The sequence below is a fragment of the Myotis daubentonii genome, chromosome 3 (genome assembly GCF_963259705.1).
Source record: "Myotis daubentonii chromosome 3, mMyoDau2.1, whole genome shotgun sequence".
In the NCBI taxonomy this organism is placed as follows: domain Eukaryota; kingdom Metazoa; phylum Chordata; class Mammalia; order Chiroptera; family Vespertilionidae; genus Myotis; species Myotis daubentonii.
The window spans coordinates 173,457,592-173,476,745 of NC_081842.1; the positions used below are offsets into that span (position 1 = coordinate 173,457,592).

A 19,154-nucleotide genomic window follows, 5' to 3' on the forward strand; every position below is an offset into this window, starting at 1 on the left:
AAGTTTAAAACTCTTTTTTAGAAATATGATTCTATCTGTAAAGAATTATTGTGCCAAATAATTCTTCTGCCCAATTATTTTTTAATGATTCAATAATTCAAAAAATTAATTATATTCTTAATAAAATATTATAAAAGATGCCTTCCTTAATGTAAAATGCATTTTAAGGGTTAATTTTAGTTATTCTTTCATTTTAAAGGCCAGGATCATAATTTAGGCTTTAACTGGTCAATAGGCATGATTTGTTTCTATCAAATTAAAAACTGAAGTAAAACTCATTATGGAAAGTATTCAATGAAACTCCAAAATATTAATACTGAGTTCTCACTTACATGATAAGCACACACTGGGCAGCACACTGGCCAAGTTTAAGTAGGGATTTTTACTCAGCCGGATTTCTTTTGGTGGTTCTCCCAAGAGTGACGTCTGATTCTTAGAGGCAGCCTATTTATCAAAAACAAAAGAGTAGGAACTTAATTAATAAGAAGTACAAGAAAATAAAAATGAAGAAGGAATAAGGAAATACTTATTCTTCAATAATTCTAGTGTGGTAAAAACTTGTAGAAACTAATGTTTCTACCTATTAAGATATAAAGTTATGAAATATTTCTGGATATTAATTAAAATTATCGTATTTCACCTGCTATTATTTTTTCAGTAAGTTTTTAAAAGACTATTCTGGACCCATTGAACTTTAGAACTGAAAGACAATTAAAAGAGATCTTGTACAACCTTCTCATTTAAACCAGGAGACAATTCATCTTCAGAAGAAAAAACAAATTTCATAACTTACTTCCAGAAACAAAGTTATCAACATTTTTTTTTCTAAAACGTACATAGTATGTGTTGGAGCCAGGCCTGGAGCCCTTTCTTTCTTAACAGCTATATTACATTAGCCAGAATAATGCTAATGGATGAAATGGCTTCACTGGAGAATTCTACCAAACATTTAAAGAGAAATGAAACAAACACATAATCATCTTAATTGATGCAGAAAAAGCAGTTGACAAAATTCAATACCCTCAGCAAACTAGAAATAGAAGGAAACTACCATAAAAAAGTCATGTGTGAAAAAGCTAATGTTACACTCAATGGTGAAAGACTGAAGACCAAGAATAAGACGAAGATGCCTTCACCACTTCTGCTCAACACAGTATTGGAAGTTCTAGCCAGAGCAACTAAGCAGGAAAAAGATATAAAAGGCATCCAAACTAGAAACAAAAAAGTAAAATTATCTCTTTTTGCATATCACATAAAGAAGATTACACCAACACTGTTAGAACTAATAAATGAATTTCAGGATACAAAAATCAACACGCAAAGAACAGTTGTGTTTGTATATACTAACAAAGGACAATACAAAAAGAAAACAATTCCAGTAGAATAAAACACTTAGGAATTAACTTAACCAAGGATAAGTACTTGTACACTGAAAAACTATAAAACATTGTTGAAAAAATTAAAAGATGACAAATAAATGAAAATACATCCCATGTTCATGAATTGGAAACAATACTGTTAAAGTGTCAATACTACCCCAATTGATCTACAGATTCAATAATCCCAATTAATATTCCAACTTTTTTGCAGAAAATGAAAGCTCATCCTAAGGTTCATATTAAGGGACTCCCCAAAAGTTGCTGGAAGGTGATAAAGAAACAAGAATAGAGGGCCCACAGTTTATGACGTCAAAATTTACGATAAAGCTATAGTAATCTTAACAGTGTGATACTGGCATAAAGACAGACAAACAGGTGAATGGAACAGAATATAGATCCCAGAAATAAATCCCCACATATGTACATGGTTAAATGATTTTTAACGAGTGTCAAGATTATTCAATGGGGAATGGACAGTCTTTTCAACAAATACTTGGATATCCACATGTAACAGAATGAAGTAGATTCTTATCTAACACCATATACAAAAATTAACTCAAAATGGATCAAAGGCCTAAATGTAAGAGCTAAAACTATAAATCTCTAAAAGGAAAAGCTTACATGGAAAGCTTCATGTTATTAAATTTGGCAATGATTTATTGGATATGACACCAAAAGCAGAAGCAAAAACAAAAAAAGGTTGAGTGACAAAACAAGCCTTAACAGATTTAAGAACACTGAAACAATCTCAGGTGTTGTTCTGACCACAGGGGTATGAAGGTAGATATCAATAACAGGAAAAAACGTAGAAAAATCACAAATATGTAGAAATTAAACAACACACTCCTAATGGGTTAAAGAAGAGATAAAAGGGAAATTTAAAAAAATCTCTTGAGACAAATAAAAATGGAAAACAACATACTCAAAAGTTACGGGATGCAGCAAAAGCAGTTCTAAGGTAGAACTGTATTGCGGTAAATGCCTATATGAAGAAAAAAGCAAACAACCTAACTTTACACCTCAAGGAATCAGAAAAAGAACAAACTAAGCCCCAAATTAACCAAAGTAAGGAAATATTATTTACTAGAGTAGAAATAAGTAAAACAGACAAGAGAAAGGAAGATCAATAGAGCGAAGTATTGATGTTTTCAAAGGTAAACTAAACGTTTAGCTAGACTAACCAAGAGCAAAAGAGAAAGGACTCAAAATTATAAATGAAAGAGGAGACATTATAACTGATACCACAGATATACAAAGGATCATAATAGACTATTATCAACAAACATATGCCAACAAATTGGATAAACTACAAGAAATGGATAAATTTCTGGAAACATTCTACAAAGATTGAATCATAAAGAAATTTGAACAGACCAATAATGAGTAAGGATTAATAAAAAAATTCCCAACAACCAAGAAGCAAAGAGAGAGGACCCAAATAAACAAAATCAGAAATGAAAGAGTTGAAATAACAACCAACCCCACAGAAATACAAAGGATTATGAAAAAAATGCTATGAACAACTCTATTCCAACAAACTGGACAACCTGGATGAAATGGACATATTCTTAGAAAAATAAAAGCTTCCAAAACTCAATCAGGAAGAATCAAAAAACCTAAATAGGCCAATAACTATCGAAGAAATTGAAGCAGTGATCAAAATCTTCCAGCAGCCCTGGCTGGTTTGGCTCAGTGGATAGAGCGTCAGCCTACAGACTCAAGGGTCCCAGGTTCGATTCCGGTCAAGGGCATGTACCTTGGTTGCGGGCACATTCCCAGTAAGGGGTGTGCAGGAGGCAGCTGATCCTTGTTTCTAACTCTCTATCCCTCTCTCTTCCTCTCTGTAAAAAAAAAAAAAAAAATCTTCCAGCAAACAAAAGCCTGGTCCTGACGGCTTTACAGGGGAGTCCTACCAAGGATTCAAAGAACTAAAACCCATCCTCCTCAGACTATTCCAAAAAATTCAAGAGGAAGGCACACTTCCCAGCTCTTTCTGTGAAGCCAGCATTACCCTAATTCCAAAACCAGATAAAGACACCACAATGAAAGAGAATTACAGGCCAATATCCCTCATGAATATAGATGTTAAAATCCTCAACAAAATTCTAGCAAATCGGATCCACTATTACATTAGAAAGAACATACACCATGACCAAGTGGGATTTATTCCAGGGATGCAAGGATGGTACAATATTCGCAAATCAATAAATGTGATACATGACATAAACAAATTGAGAGACAAAAATCACACGATCATATCCATCGATGCAGAAAAAGCATTTGACAAAATCCAACACCCTTTCTTGATAAAAACTCTCAGCAAAGTGGGAATAGAGGGATCATATCTCAACATAATAAAAGCCCTAAATGACACACCTACAGCCAAAATCATACTCAATGGGCAAAAACTAAATTCATTTCCCTTAAGAACAGGAACAAGACAGGGATGCCCACTTTTGCCACTCCTGTTTGATATACTACTGGAAGTGCTAGTCAGTCATAGCAATCAGACAAGAAGAAATAAAAGGCATCCAAATTTGAAAAGAAGAAGTAAAACTGTCATTATTCGCAGATGACATGATACTGTACGTAGAAAACCCCAAAGACTCCATCATAAAACTACTGGATTTAATAAATGAATTCAGCAAGGTAGGAGGATATAAAATTAACACCCAGAAACTTATGGCTTTTTTGTACACCAATAATGAACTCACAGAAAGAGAAACTAAAAAAACAATCCCATTTACCATTGCACCAAAAAAATTAAGATAACCTAGAAATAAATTTAACTAAGGAGGTAAAAGACCTGTACTCGGAAAACTAAAGGACATTGAAAAAAGAGACAGAGGAAGATATAAACAAATGAAAGAACATACTGTGTTCATGGACTGGTAGAATCAACATCATTAAAATGTTCATACTACCCAAAGCAATCTACAGATTTAATGCAATCCCCATTAAAATACCAACAGCATATTTCACAGACTTAGAAAAAACTCTCCAAAAATTCATCTGGAATAAAAAAAGACCCTAAATAGCCACAGCAATCCTGAGAAAGAAGACCAAAGTTGGAGGGATCACAATACCAGATATCAAGCTGTATTACAAAGCCACGATTCTCAAAACTGCCTGGTACTGGCACAAGGACAGATATATAGACCAATGGAACAGAAAAGAGAACCCAGAAATTGACCCAAGCCATTATGCTCAATTAATATTTGACAAAGGAGGCAAGAGCATACAATGGAGTCAAGACAGTCTCTTCAATAAATGGTGCTGGGAAATTTGTTCAGATACATACAAAAAAGTGAAACTAGATCAGCAACTTACACCATATACAAAAACTCAAAATGGTTAAAGGACTTAAGTGTAAGATGGGAAACCATAAAAATCTTAGAAGACTTCATAGGCAGCAAAATATCAGACATATGCTGTAGCAATATCTTTACCGATACAGCTCCTAAGGGCAATGGAAACTAAGGAGAAAATAAACAAATGGGACTACATCAAAATAAAAAGCTTCTGCACAGCAAAAGAAACCATCAACAAAACAAGAAAGCCCACTGCATGGGAGAACATATTTGTCAATGCTATTTCAGCTAAGGGTTTAATCTCCAAAATTTACAGAGAACTCATACAACTTAACAAAAGGAAGATAAACGATCCAATCAAAAAATGGGCAAAGGACCTAAGTAGATACTTTTCAAAAGAGGACATACAGAAGGCCCAAAGACATATGAAAACATGCTCAAAGTCACTAATCATTCGAGAGATGCAATTCAAAACAACAATGAGGTACCATCTCACACCTGTCAGAATGGCTATCATCAACAAAGGACAAGTGCTGATGAGGATGTGGAGAAAAAGGAACACTCGTGCACTGCTGATGGGAATTCAGACTGGTGTAGCCACTGTGGAAAACAGTATGGAGTTTCCTAAAAGAAACTAAAAATGGAACTCCCATTTGACCCAGTAATCCCACTTCTAGGAATATATCCCAAGAAACCAGAAACGCCAATCAGAAAGGATATATGCACTCCTGTGTTCATAGCAGCACAATTTAAAACAGCTAAGATTTGAAACAGCCTAAGTGCCCATCAGCAGATGAGTGGATTAAAAAACTGTGGTACATCTACACAATGGAATACTATGCTGCTATAAAAAAGAAGGAACTTTTACCATTTGCAACAGCATGGACAGAACTGGAGAGCATTATGATAAGGGAAATAAGCCAGTCCGAGAAAGATAAATGTCACATGATCTCATTCATATGTGGTATATAATGATCAACATAAACTGATGAACAAAAATAGATCCTAAGACAAGGTAGCACTGAACAAACCGTCCAACCTCAGAGAGAAGGCAGGGGAGGGAGGGGTTAGAAATCAACCAAAGGACTTGTATGCATGCATATTAGCATAACCAATGGACACAGACACTGGGGCAGTGGGGGCTTGCCCTCGGGGGTGGGAGTGGCCGGGGGGGTCACTCGGGGAAAAAAGAAGACATGTAATACTTTAAACAATAAAAATAACTAAATTAATTTAAAATTAAATAAATTTCCAACAATGAAAAGCTCAGGCTTACCTGGTGAATTCTACCAAATATTTAAAGAAGAATTAATGCCAGTGCTTCGGAAACTCTTCAATAAACACTTCCTAATTTGTTTTACAAGGCCAGCACTTCCCTCATACCAAAGCTACACAAGGACACTACAAGAAAAAAATTTAGGCCAATATCCCTGATGAACATAGGTGCAAAAATCCTCATCAATATTAGCAACCCTAAACAAAATATAAGCAACCTGAATTCAACAACCCATTAAAAGAGTTATGCACCACAATACACTGGAATTTAACCTTGGGATGTAAGAATGGTTCAACATATACAAATCAATAAATGTGATACACCACATTAAATAGAATAAAGGAAAAGAAACATAATGATTTCGATAGATACAGAAAACACATTAATGAAAACTGAACATCCTATACTAATAAAAGAGAAAAATGGTAATTGGCGTACAACCGATACTTTTTCATTGGCTAATCAGCGAGATATGCAAATTAACTGTCAGCCAAGATGGCGGCTGGCAGCCAGGCAGCTGAGAATAGGAGGCTTGGTTGCCCCAGCGATGGAGAAAGTCAAGGATCCCGCAGCTGCAGGGCTCTGAGCTCCTGAAGCAACAACTCCAAAAGATACAATGTTTTAATTATAGAAGCTAAAAGATGGCGGTTAATTTGCATACTCAGGCTCCAAGCAGAGTGAAGCCAAACAGCCCTGAAGCAGCAGGGCAGAGAGGCCTCAGGCCCTGGGATAAGCAGAGTCGAGAGGCCTCCCGGCCCTGCGATCAGCGAGCCTAGAGGCCTCCTGGCCCCGGTGATCAGCGGATCCGAGAGGCCTCCCAGCCCAGGTGATCAGCGGATCTGAGAGGTCTCCCAGCCCCGGTGATCAGCGGAGCCGAGAGGCCTCCCGGCCCCAGTGATCAGCGGAGTCGAGAGGCCTCCCGGCCCCGGTGATCAGCGGAGTCGAGAGGCCTCCCGGCCCCAGTGATCAGTGGATCCGAGAGGCCTCCCAGCCCCAGTGATCAGCGGAGCCGAGAGGCCTCCCGGCCCCAGTGATCAGCGGAGTCGAGAGGCCTCCCGGCCCCACGATCAGCAGAGCCGAGAGGCCTCCCGGCCCCAGTGATCAGCGGAGTCCAGAGGCCTCCCGGCCCGGTGATCAGCCGAGAGGCCTCCCAGCCCCGGTGATCAGCGGAGTCCAGAGGCCTCCCGGCCCGGTGATCAGCCGAGAGGCCTCCCAGCCCCAGTGATCAGCGGAGTCCAGAGGCCTCCCGGCCCCGTGATCAGCGGAGCAGAGAGGCCTCCCGCCCCGGTGATCAGCGGAGCAGCGAGGCTTCCCAGCACCGGGATCAGTGTGACAGGGTGCGGAGCCCCAACCCTCTGATCAGCCCTGCTCTGTGCATGACGGGGTGGCGCTGCAACCTCCCTATGGACCTTGCCTTGAGTGTGACAGGGGGTGGTGCCCCAACCCCCCAATCGGCCCTACCCTGAGCATGACTGAGGGTGGCATCGCAACCTCCCAATCCGCCCTGCTCTGTGCATGACAGGAGGCAGGGCCCCAACTCCCCAATGGGCCCTGCTCTGAGCCCGACCAGGGGTTACACGTAGGATTAGGCCTGCCCTCTGCCACCCGGGAGCAGGCCTAAACCAGCAGGTCCTTATCTCCTGATGGGTCCCAGACTGTGAGAGGGCACAGGCCAGGCTGAGGGACCTCCTCTCCCAACCCCGAGTGCACAAATTTTTGTGCACCGGGCCTCTAGTCCTTTCATAATAAAAGCTACAAATAGAACTCCAGATAATAAAAGCCATACATAAAAGACATGCCCACAGAGAACATCATATTCAATGGTGAAAAGCTGAATGTTTTTCCTCTGAGATCAGGAACAAGACACGGTTGCCCATTTTATTCAACAGAGTACTGGCAGTCCTAGCCAGAGAGCAATTAGGCAAGAAAAGGATAAAAAGGCATCCAAATCAGAAAGGAAGATGTTAAATAATCTGTTTGTATCAGTGGCATTTCTATATACTAACAATATACTATCAATAAACTATTTTTTAATTAAGAAAAATCTAATTTATAATATCAAAAAGAATAAAATATTTAGAAATAAATTTAAGAAGGTGAAAGATCTGTACACTGGAAAGCATAAGACATTGATAAAAGAAATAAAAAGCAATACAACTGGAAAGATAGCCTTTGTTAACAGAATAATATCATGTAAGAAATAATATTTTTAAAATGTCCATACTACCGCCTGGCCGGTGTAGCTCAGTGGCTGAGCACTGACCCAGGAAACAAAAGGCCATTGGTTAGAGTTCTGCTCAGGACACATGCCCAAGTTGCAGGCTAGATCTCCTAGAGGGGTGGTGGCGGGGGGGGGGGGGGTGCCACCGCGTGCAGGAGGTAGCCCATCAATGAGTTTTCTCTCTCATGGATGTTTCTATCTCTCTATCCCTCTCCCTTCCTCTCTCTCTAAAAAACAATCAATAAAAACATATTTTAGGGGGGGAAAATGTCCATACTACCCAAAGCAACCTATAAATTTAACAAATTCCAGTAAAAATTTCAATGGCACTTTTTACAGTAATAGAAAAGGAATCCTATAATTTGTATGCAACCCAAAGACCCCAAGTGGCTATGGATATCTTGAGAAAGAACACATTTGGAGACATTCCACTTCCTGGTTTCAAACTATACTACAAAACCATAGTAATCAAAACAGTATGATACTGGCATAAAACTTTGCCCAAATATTGACAAAACAGCCCAGAAATAAACCCACGCATTTGTGGTCAACTATGTTTCACAAGAGGGCCAAGAATACACACTGGGGAAAAGACGTCTGCCTGACTTTGGCTGTCGTCTTGTGAATAGCTTCTCATTTGCCCATTATGTGTATCGCCTCATATCCAGTTTTTCTAGAGACCCTGGTGCTTTCATTTACTATGAATTAAAGATCCGATGCAAAAAGATTAAGTAATTCATATATAAATTCTATTTGTTTAATTTCCCTCAGTAACTCAAGCAATTAATATTTGCAGATAATTTTTAAAAAATTCATTCTACGAAATACTGCCCTAGTTTTATTTTTTAATTGTAGGACATTCTATCCATAAAAGTGGATAGAATGTGACTAAGTGACACCAAACCTCTTACAAATTCAATATTATTTTGACATTTGAATATAGCCAACTAGGTGATTTTTTTTCTCATATTCTCCTTATAGCCTGAGTTTTACACCACTTGCAAACCAAAAGGCATTTTAGAGTACAAATAAAATGAAAATTAAATATACTGTATTTTACCCACCAATTATAACATTTATAAACGCCAGTGGTTTATAACCATTAAAATGACTGGGGCCCTAGCCGGTTTGGCTCAGTGGGTACAGTGTTGGCCTGCAACCAAAGGGTCCCAGGTTCAATTCTGATCAAGGGTAGGTACCTGGGTTGCAGGCTCCTCCCAGGCCCTGGTGGGGGAGTGGGGGGACTCGTGCAGGAGGCAACCAATTGATTTGTTTTGCTCACATTGATGTTTCTGTCTTTCTATCTCTCTTCCACTCTCCCTATAAATCAATGGGAAAATATCCTTAGGTGAGGATTAACAACAACAACAACATTGACTGGGTAAAACTTCCAGAATTAAAACAGAGTTTAGATTCTTTCAGACAAACCAGAGTGTCATAACTGACTTTGACATATTTAATAAAACTGATTCTCCCTCTCAATATTAAAATAATACCCTAACTAACTACAGAATACATTTAAAATAAAAATGAGTATATCTCAAAGAACAGCATTATTTACTTACAAAGTCTTATAAACATCACTATATAATTAGATAAATATTAATGACATAAGTTTTTCCAAACTACAAAATTTTGAACTTAAATTAGTTTATTTTTTTTAATATCAAGTATTTGCGTAAACCATGCATATCTCAAACTTTTTAAAGGCAAAAATGTATAGTACAAAATTTATATATAAATTATTTTACAGCAACAGACTTAAAAACTTCATTTTAGAGAGAAACCAAGATGGCGGCATAGGTAAACACCGAAATTGCTGCCTCCTACAACAACTTCAAAAATACAACAAAAAGACAAAACGGACATCATCCAGAACTACAGGAAGGCTGGCTGAGTGGAAATTCTACAACTAAAAGGAAAGAGAAAAGCAATCTGAGACTCAGGAGCTGTGGAAGTAAAGTGCAAAGGTACGGAGGCTCGAGTGCACACGGAAAGGGGCTGGTACCTGAGGACGCGGCTGTCTTTTTGAATCGGGAGAGAGTCACAAGCTCCCGACTGCTCTGAACTCCGGTTCCGGGAAGTCTCTGGGGACCCAGGACTCATATGGGGAGAAACTGGACTGTCTGGCAGCAGGCAGAACTCAGAACTTGAGGGCAGCTTTCCCTCAGAGACGCGCGGCCCCTTAGGGCAGGGCCAAGGATCAGCCATAGCTGCTTGCTCCGCCCTGTTGATTCCTTGAGACCCCGCCCCACCCAGGCTTCGGCAGAGGCTTTTGCATATGAATGCCCTGGCGCTTTGCAACCTGAAAATTACCTAACAAATTACAGCTGCGCCAGACAGACCCAGAACTTCCAAGAGAAGGCCCAAGGCCCCACAGCAGCTTGCATTGCTTCACAGCTGGGCCTCATCTGGGCACCTCCAAACTCCAAAAAAGGAAGGGGTATCTGCAGATCTTTTCATAGCTCCTGCTGGTTAACCTCAGGCAGAGACTAAATTAGCACCTCCTTAGATTCAAGAGCCAGTGTACCCAGTGGTCAGAGTGGGACCATCCAGACTACAACTCCTCAGATCCATAAGGGACACACTCAGGGGGCAGACTCAGTGAGCACCAAAGCCCCACTGAAGCAAGTCTTGCCCCAGAAGGGTGTCTCCAGCACTGAAGTTCTCCCACTGCAGACACAGCTGATTCTCACTGCCAATTGGCCTGGAGGTCAATTCCTCCCAGTGATACCTACAACAATCAAGGCATAACTACAACAAGACTGTGCACAAAGCCCACAAGGGGGTGCACCAAGAGTGTCCACCTCAGGTAACTGGGGAGGCTGAGCCACTGGGCCCTACAGGACACCTAGCACACAAAACCACTCTACCAACACAGGGAAGCATAAAAAATGCGGAGACAAAGAAACAGGTCAGAAATGACAGAAATGGAGGAAAGCAAATGATTGGATATAGAGTTCAAAACCACGTTTATAAGGTTTTTCAAGAATTTTATGGAAACCGCCAATAAATTTAGTGAGACCCTGGAGGATATGAAAAAAGACCAACTGGAAATTAAGCATACACTGACTGAAATAAAGAATAATATACAGAGACCCAACAGCAGACAAGAGGACCCCAAGAATCACGTCAAAGATTTGAAATACGAAGAAACAAAAAATACCCAACCGAAGAAGCAAAAAGAAAAAAGAATCCAAAAATATGAAGATAGTATAAGGAGCCTCTGGGACAACTCCAAGCGTACCAACATCAGAATTATAGGGGTGCCAGAAGAAGAGAGAGGGCAAGATATTGAAAACCTATTTGAAGAAATAAAGACAGAAAACTTCCCCTACCTGGTGAAAGAAATAGACTTACAAGTCCAGGAAGCGCAGAGAACCCCAAACAAAAGGAATCCAAAGAGGACCACACCAAGACACATCATAATTAAAATGCCAAGAGCAAAAGACATAGAGAGAATCTTAAAAGCAGCAAGAGAAAAAAAGTCAGTTACCTACAAGGGAGTACCCATACGACTGTCAGCTGATTTCTCAACAGAAATCATGCAGGCCAGAAGAGAGTGGCAAGAAATATTCAAAGTGATGAATAGCAAGAACCTACAACCAAGATTACTTTATCCAGCAAAGCTATCATTCAGAATTGAAGGTCAGATAAAGAGCTTCACAGATAAGGAAAAGCTAAAGGAGTTCATCACCACCAAACCAGCATTATATGAAATGCTGAAAGGTATTCTTTAAGAAGAGGAAGAAGAAAAAGGAACTCTTACCATTTGCCACAGCATGGATGGAACTGGAGAGCATTATGCTAAGTGAAATAAGCCAGTCAGAGAAGGATAAATACCACATGATCTCACTCATTTGTGGAATATAATGAACAACATAAACTGATGAACAAGGACTGATCCAGAGACAGAGAGGCATTGATTGGACTGTCGGGCCTTGGAGGGAAGGTAGGGGAGGGTGGGGGTAAGGGGGAAAGATCAACCAAAGGACTTATATGCAAGCATATAGGCCTAACCAATGGACATGGACAACGGGGCGGGGGGGGCTAGGGAGGGGTGGTGAGAGGGGGTGGTGAGGGCATGAGCGGGGGGTTGGGGGGGTAGGGGGTAACATGGGGATAAGGACACATATGTAATATCTTAATCAATAAAAAAAATATAGTAAAAAAATACTTCATTTTATACAAATTAAAATAATTTTATTTACTAACAAACTGGCAAGTAATTAAGCACAGTACTAAACATCAACTGATACAACTTATCAAAAGATAGATTTTTGTTTGTTTATAGTAAGTTTCTTTAAGAGTGCAATATTTCTTCTATTTTGAGAAGTATACACTATAAAAAAGCCATCCTGTCTTTGATATATAATAGCAATGATCTAGTTTGTAATTGATATTTCATACTTTATATTAACTTCCTTTGAAATAAAAAAGTTAACATTGCTTTTATATTTCATAAATTATATCACCTGTAAAATAATAAAAAATTAGAACATTCTGGAATTAGAATAATCTCATTTAAGATAAAATGTAAAAGAAAAAAAATATATATATATATATATAATTTATATAACGCACATGTACTTGTAACATGCACCTGCATTGTTTGTGTATGTGTGAGTATGTGTGTGCACACACACAGAGTTTTCTTACCCCTGAACTCATCTCTGTGCTTTTTGGCTGACTCTGTTGTTGCTTCTGGTGTCCTGCCAGCAAACCTCCAGCAGTAAGGTTCGGAAAGCTCTGAAGATAAGCCTGTGACCCTGAGAAATTTCCTTCTGCTATTCCCACGGAGGCTGGCTGTTTCTCCTGAGTATTCCCATGCCCTGGCCCAGCTTGTCCAGCAATGTGCTGATTTGGAAAGAACGGTAATAAGCCCATTCCAGCTGCTAGAGCTGTTTGAGTTGGAATCAGATTAGATGCTGTAGGGAACCACAAATGCCAAAAACTTTTGGTTAGACAAGACTTATTCATAATAGTCTTTTTGATTTTGATAAATTATAGGCAAAATGCAAACAAACATTTTTTAATCTATTAGAGAACAGTTAAATTCAAAAGGGGAGGTTAGAAGTTGTAAATTAACAGGTTCCTAGGAAAACAAAAACCTATAATAGAAATCATGCCTCTTAAACAACTCCCAGTATAGTCTCAAGAATATTACATTTTTTAATTCTAAGTTTTAATTCTTTATTTTAAAAGCTGAATGCAAAATATGTGCACTTTTTGGCATTTCAGTGGCATCAGTGCCTTTTTAAAAATGCCCAGTCACTGTAATTTGCCTGCTTCCATATGTGAAGGAATAATTAGTCTTCAGTTTAAAAAATTCTCTGACTCTTAAAAATTGGTAAAATTAGATTAACTCCAACAATAAATTTGGTCAGCTTTCTTGCACCAGCTCATCTCTTCTCTGATCTCCAGTTCAATGTCTTCACACTGGCAACCTGAATCGACCACGGTTGGAGTGTTTACACACAGAAATCACAAATTCTACAAATCAAGATGTTTTTACCCTAGAGAACTGGTTTTTAAACATTAGCACACCACTATTTAAAACACATCAATATTTGTGAATAGATCACCAAATTTAACATAAAAGTTTTACATTTTTATTTTTAGGGCATAACAAGAAATTCTGGGAGAAAAAAAAATCAAAGCTTGAATAGGCAAATTCTGAACCATTCCACTTTTTTAAAAAATCTATAGATCAAAATTAAATGAAAAGAGCTAATTTTGATAACTACTTTAAGTCAAATTTATAACTTACAAACTCACTAAACAAATTTCTTAAGTTATTTTTAGTATTATGTACTTAAGAGATGGTTTTATCTCTTAGCGATATATTTATTGAACACTGAATGCAGCACATGCAAAAGAAAATGGCTTATTATTTAATCCAACACAACTAATAAACATTTGCATAACCTTTTAGGCATACAGAATTTATTTTTTAGGACAGACCCCTATGATACCATAAAAATTTCTATATCTATGTAATGGTTTACTAACAGTCAGAACTGAGTTATCTGATCATTTGACTTGCTGGTTTAATGTACAAGATATATATGTTACCCATCTATATATGTTACCCATCTATATATTTTAATTTTATTAATGGTGGCCCCTGGTCCCCCAGCATGCTCACCTCAAGCAAATTTCAGTTAATCCTCACACTGAAAGTGTCTTTCAAAATCATATTCAAGTAAGAAATCACATTAACCACCATGCTCCTATTTTTCTTTTAATAAGAACTGTACACATTATTATTTTTCTTCTAATACTAATATGTAGATCACATTTTAAAAAATGATATCCTATATAAAAGCCTAATATGCTAAGTGTCCGGTCGTCCGTTCAACCAATCAAAGGGTAATATGCTAATGATATGCTAAGGCAGCTGAACCGCTTGCTATGATGTGACTGAACACCAGGGGGCAGACAGTTGATTGGTAGACCAGTTGCTATGATGTGCACCCACCACCAGGGGGAAGACGCTCTGACCAGTAGGTTAGCTTGCTGCTGGGGTCCAGCAGATTAGGGCTGAGCGAGATGGGCCGGACACAACCTGGAGCCCTCCCACATCCCCTCCCCAGCTGACCAACCTCATGCATTCCCTTCTTGGCCCTGATCGTGCACTGGTGGGGGTCCCTTGGCCTGACCTGAGTCTTCTCACAATCCAGAACCCCTTGGGGGATGTCAGAGAGCCAGTTTCAGCACAATTCCACAGGCCAGGCCGAGAGACCCCACTGGTGCATGAATTCAAGAACTGGGTCTCTAGTAAATAAAGAAACTTTAAATTAACAAACACCAGCTATTCTATATAATAAAAGGCTAATATGCAAATTGACCAAATGGCGAAATGACTGGTTGCTATGACACACACTGACCACCAGGGGGCAGACGCTCAATGCAGGAGCTGCCCCTGGTGGTCAGTGCACTCCCACAGGGGTAGCGCCACTCAGCCAGAAGCTGGGCTCACAGCTGGCAAGCACAGCAGTGGTGGCGGGAGCTTCTCCCACCTCACCGGCAGTTGGACATCCTCTGAGGGCTCCCAGACTGAGAGGGCGCAGGCCAGGCTGAGGGACCCACCACACACACCGAGTGCACGAATTTCGTGCACTGGGCCTCTAGTTCCTTAATAAAAGCTAAGGTTTTCTTATCCAGGCAGATAAAATGGATGCCTGTGTAATCTGTCGTCAGCCCAGTGGGCAGCACATCACTCTCAAATGGACCTATGTGTTTGCCTCACACTGCTGCGAACCTTTACCAAACATTAAAGCTTATCCCACAGGGAAAGTCTTATCTTGGTATGGAAACAAATCCGTCAGCAACATCAATAGTTTTCTAATATTAAAAACAGAAAAGCCAAAAGAGCCTGGAAATTTTAAATGACCAAAAACTCAAATTTGACCTTCCTGTAAAAAGTAGAATATAGGTAAATTATCTTTAAACCTCAAATCTGACTGTTTACTGACTTTTCAGTAAATACACATCATTTACTTTTATGTGCTTCTCCATGATGACCCAACTCTGTTTTCAAGGGAAGTGCTGACCCTATTCCTACTGCAGCCTGAAGTACCATTGCTGGGGGATCTCCAAGTAAGCCCGGTTTCTGCAAAAGAAGAAGAGAAAGTAAGACCTTTGCCAATGGCAGCAGGATATAACTGAGTTAAGAGGCTACACAAGTGAAAATTCAATCTGACCAACAGCCTGATTATAGAAAAAAAAAAAAGAACTCATTCCAAAAGAAAAAGCAATTCCATACTTACATTATTAGTATGAATGTTCTCAAACTTCATTAACTGTTGCTGTGCCAGTGACACATGGGAGAGGTTCTGAAGGAATAAATTAGAAGTATTACCCATAATTGAGCTCTGTGAAAAACGTAAAACATCAAGTTAGTTTAATTTTCAGAAGCTGCTTGTTGTATAACCTAATTCACATGGTTTAATTCTCTAGCTGATCTGAGCAAAAGCAACAGCTTCTTTGTATCTCACGTTTCCACTGCAGACAACAGCAATGAATTCTTGTAATGACATACAAGATGTGACTTTAAGGTCAGCATCACCCAATCATTTACTCCTTCAACAGGGGCTGACTGAGCACTTCCTACGCGTCCGTCACCGTGCTACATAGTGGGAAACACAGCACTCTGATCGGCCCTCATGGATCTTATCGCCCCCCGAAGAAATAAGGCACTAACTAATGATAAAAACATAAACACGAATGGCAATGAGAACACAAAGGGAAAATACAAGGAGCTATGAGAACAGACAGTGGCGGAATTGAGTGAGACTGTTAAATGCAAAGGTTTTCCTGGGGAACCAACTCCTGCGCAGAGATTGGAAGGCTGCGGAGAATAACTGGGCGAAATCTGGGGGAATCAGGGGGTGCTGCAGTGGAGAGCACTCCAGGCAGAAGGAACAGCAGGAGCAAAGACCTAAGGAGAAGGGACCAAGGCCCTCTGAGGACCAAAGCAGGCCACTGTAGCTGAGACAGCGATGCCCTGAGCATGGGAGCAGGTGAGCCCAGCTTGGACAGGCCTTGAAGGCAAAATCAAGCATTTTTTTTTTTTTTAGATGGAATTCCAAATTTTATTAACATCCTATTTGCTCTTTTTTTTTTTTTATTTGTTAAGGTATTACAAATGTGTCCTCATCCCCCCCCCATTAAAAATCAAGCATTTTGATTTGAATTCTAAAATAAAGAGAATATTGTCTACTCTCTGAATACCCTTTTTGTATCACTCTTCACACCTTATTGTAATAAATTATTTGTTTATTTTCTCTATTTGTTGAAATTTTGTAAGAACAGTGGTGATCAACGTGTGTTCAATACTGTAGCCTCAATGATCAGCAGAGCGTCTAGTACATGTGACATTCTCATTAAAACATGTTGAGTAAATGAATGAACAAAGGCCCTATAATGTACAAGGTCCTATGTTAGATTCTAAGAATGAAAAATAAATAACAGTAGGCCTTTCGCTTAGAAAGCCAGGTGTAGGACCAGACATTCACCCAATCTACAATCACCTGTTATGTATTAGGTTTGATTTGTAACTGGGCTCCTATATAGATGCAGCCTTAACGCTACCTGAAATTAATGTTCATCTCCAGTATTATAGTTATATATACAAACACATTTTAAAATACTTATCTGAAAAAGGTAAAACAAATTTTTACTCTAATATATGAATTATTTTTATAACATCAATTAAAATTTAAGAATAAGAGTTTTTGTTCATTCATTTATTGTTTTTCTTTCTGTAAATACTCTTCTGAATTAGGGCCACATAAGAGGACTTTTTCTGAGCTATAGTCATGCACCATCTGGTCAATGATGGACCAAACATATGACAGTGGTAGGGAATAACAGGTCCATGCCCTAAGACCTTCCAGTGGGGAAAGATGTGGAGGTGAAAGGCAGTGAGTGATACTGGTGATCCTGAGCTAATGTGTGTTTGTGTCTTAGTTTTTAACAAAAAAAATTTTTTAAGTAAAAATAATAAATATTTGAAATAAAAAATAGCTTAGAGAATAACGATATAAAGAGAGGAAGCATTTTTGTATAAATGAATAATGTGTGTTTTAAGCTAAATGTTTTTACAAGAGTTGAAAAGTTAAAAAAATTACGTTTAGCCCTAGCCAGTTTGGCTCAGTGGATAGAGCATTGGCCTGTGGACTGAAGGGTCCCAGGTTCGATTCCGATCAAGGGCAGATGCGTGGGTTGTGGGCTCAATCCCCAGTAGGGGATGTGCATGAGGCAGCCGATCAATGATTCTCTCTCGTCATTGATGTTTCTATCTCTCTCTTCCTCTCTGAAAGCAATAAAAATATATCTAAATAAATAAAAATAAAAATTATATTTATAAAGTAAAAAAGTAAAAGTAAGTTAAGATTTACTTATTGAAGAAAAATAATTTTTATGAATTTAATGTTGCCTGAGTGTACAGTATTTATTAAGACTATGCTAGTGTACAGCAATGTCCTCAGCCTTCACTACTCACTCACTGATTCACCCAAGCAATTTCCATTCCTGCCAGTGCCCAATATAGATGTACCAACACAGGTGAGTTCATACATGATGAAATCGCCTAACTATGCATTTCTTGGACCATATCCCTATTGTTAATCAATGAATGACTATACTGATTTAGTTACAGAAAAATGTACCACACAAAATATACCCTTCCTTACTTAATGCCTTACACACAGGAATCAATAAATATATAACGATGCTGCTTTGATTAGCTTAATTTGATCTGATGTTCTCATTATGTTTTTGTATCTTTGTTTTTAATCCTCACCGGAGGATATTTTTTCCATTGTTTTTCAGAGAAAGTGGAAAGGAGGGATGAAAAGAGGTAAGAGAGGGAATGAGAGAGGAAGGAAGTATGAGAGAGACACATCAATTGGTTGCTTGACTGGGAGGCAGGGAGCAAACCCACAACCTAGGTATTTGCCCTTGACCAGGATTCGAACCCTCAACCCTTCAGTGCATGGGCCAACATTTAACCACTGACCAACACTGGCCATGGCTAAATTATGTTTTTACGTACCTATACTTATGAATAAGTATTTTTTAAATACTCATTTAACTTGAGAACTTTACTTGTAAAGAACAAACAAAATATTCACTACAAATTTTTGATGTTTCAATATTCAATGCTGTTTATATACCTGATGTGCTTTATTCAAATGTAAAAATGCAGGGGAGATGGATGGATTCATCAGATGTGGCAAGCTGTGAGGTGTTCCAAGAACTGCTTTAAGAAAATAAAAGTAATTTAATTTTATGATATATATGGAATTTAAAAATAAAACAAACTTCAAAAAGGATAAATGAATATTTCTTTAAACTTTTAACAAATTAATTGGAAGTTCATTTACATACTGACCTTCTCAGTGCACAAAAAGGACAGGATTCTTTCCATGCGATATTTAAAATCCCCACACTTTCTGTAA

General features: G+C 38.8%; 1 protein-coding gene across 4 annotated transcripts in view; it reads right to left on the reverse strand.

The window, feature by feature from the left end:
- RAVER2 (ribonucleoprotein, PTB binding 2) overlaps positions 1 to 19,154 on the reverse strand; it is a 98,306-nt gene that overhangs the window by 28,296 nt on the left and 50,856 nt on the right. The window contains exons 6-10 of one of the 4 annotated variants that reach the window (XM_059689293.1): positions 18,870 to 18,955; positions 15,960 to 16,064; positions 15,691 to 15,802; positions 12,847 to 13,115; positions 333 to 444 (exon numbers count right to left, since the gene is read on the reverse strand). In XM_059689293.1, the coding sequence (XP_059545276.1) occupies positions 333 to 444; positions 12,847 to 13,115; positions 15,691 to 15,802; positions 15,960 to 16,064; positions 18,870 to 18,955 (684 nt within the window). The remainder of the gene's footprint in view (positions 1 to 332; positions 445 to 12,846; positions 13,116 to 15,690; positions 15,803 to 15,959; positions 16,065 to 18,869; positions 18,956 to 19,154) is intronic. The other 3 variants (XM_059689292.1, XM_059689290.1, XM_059689291.1) reach the window with 3 other exon arrangements.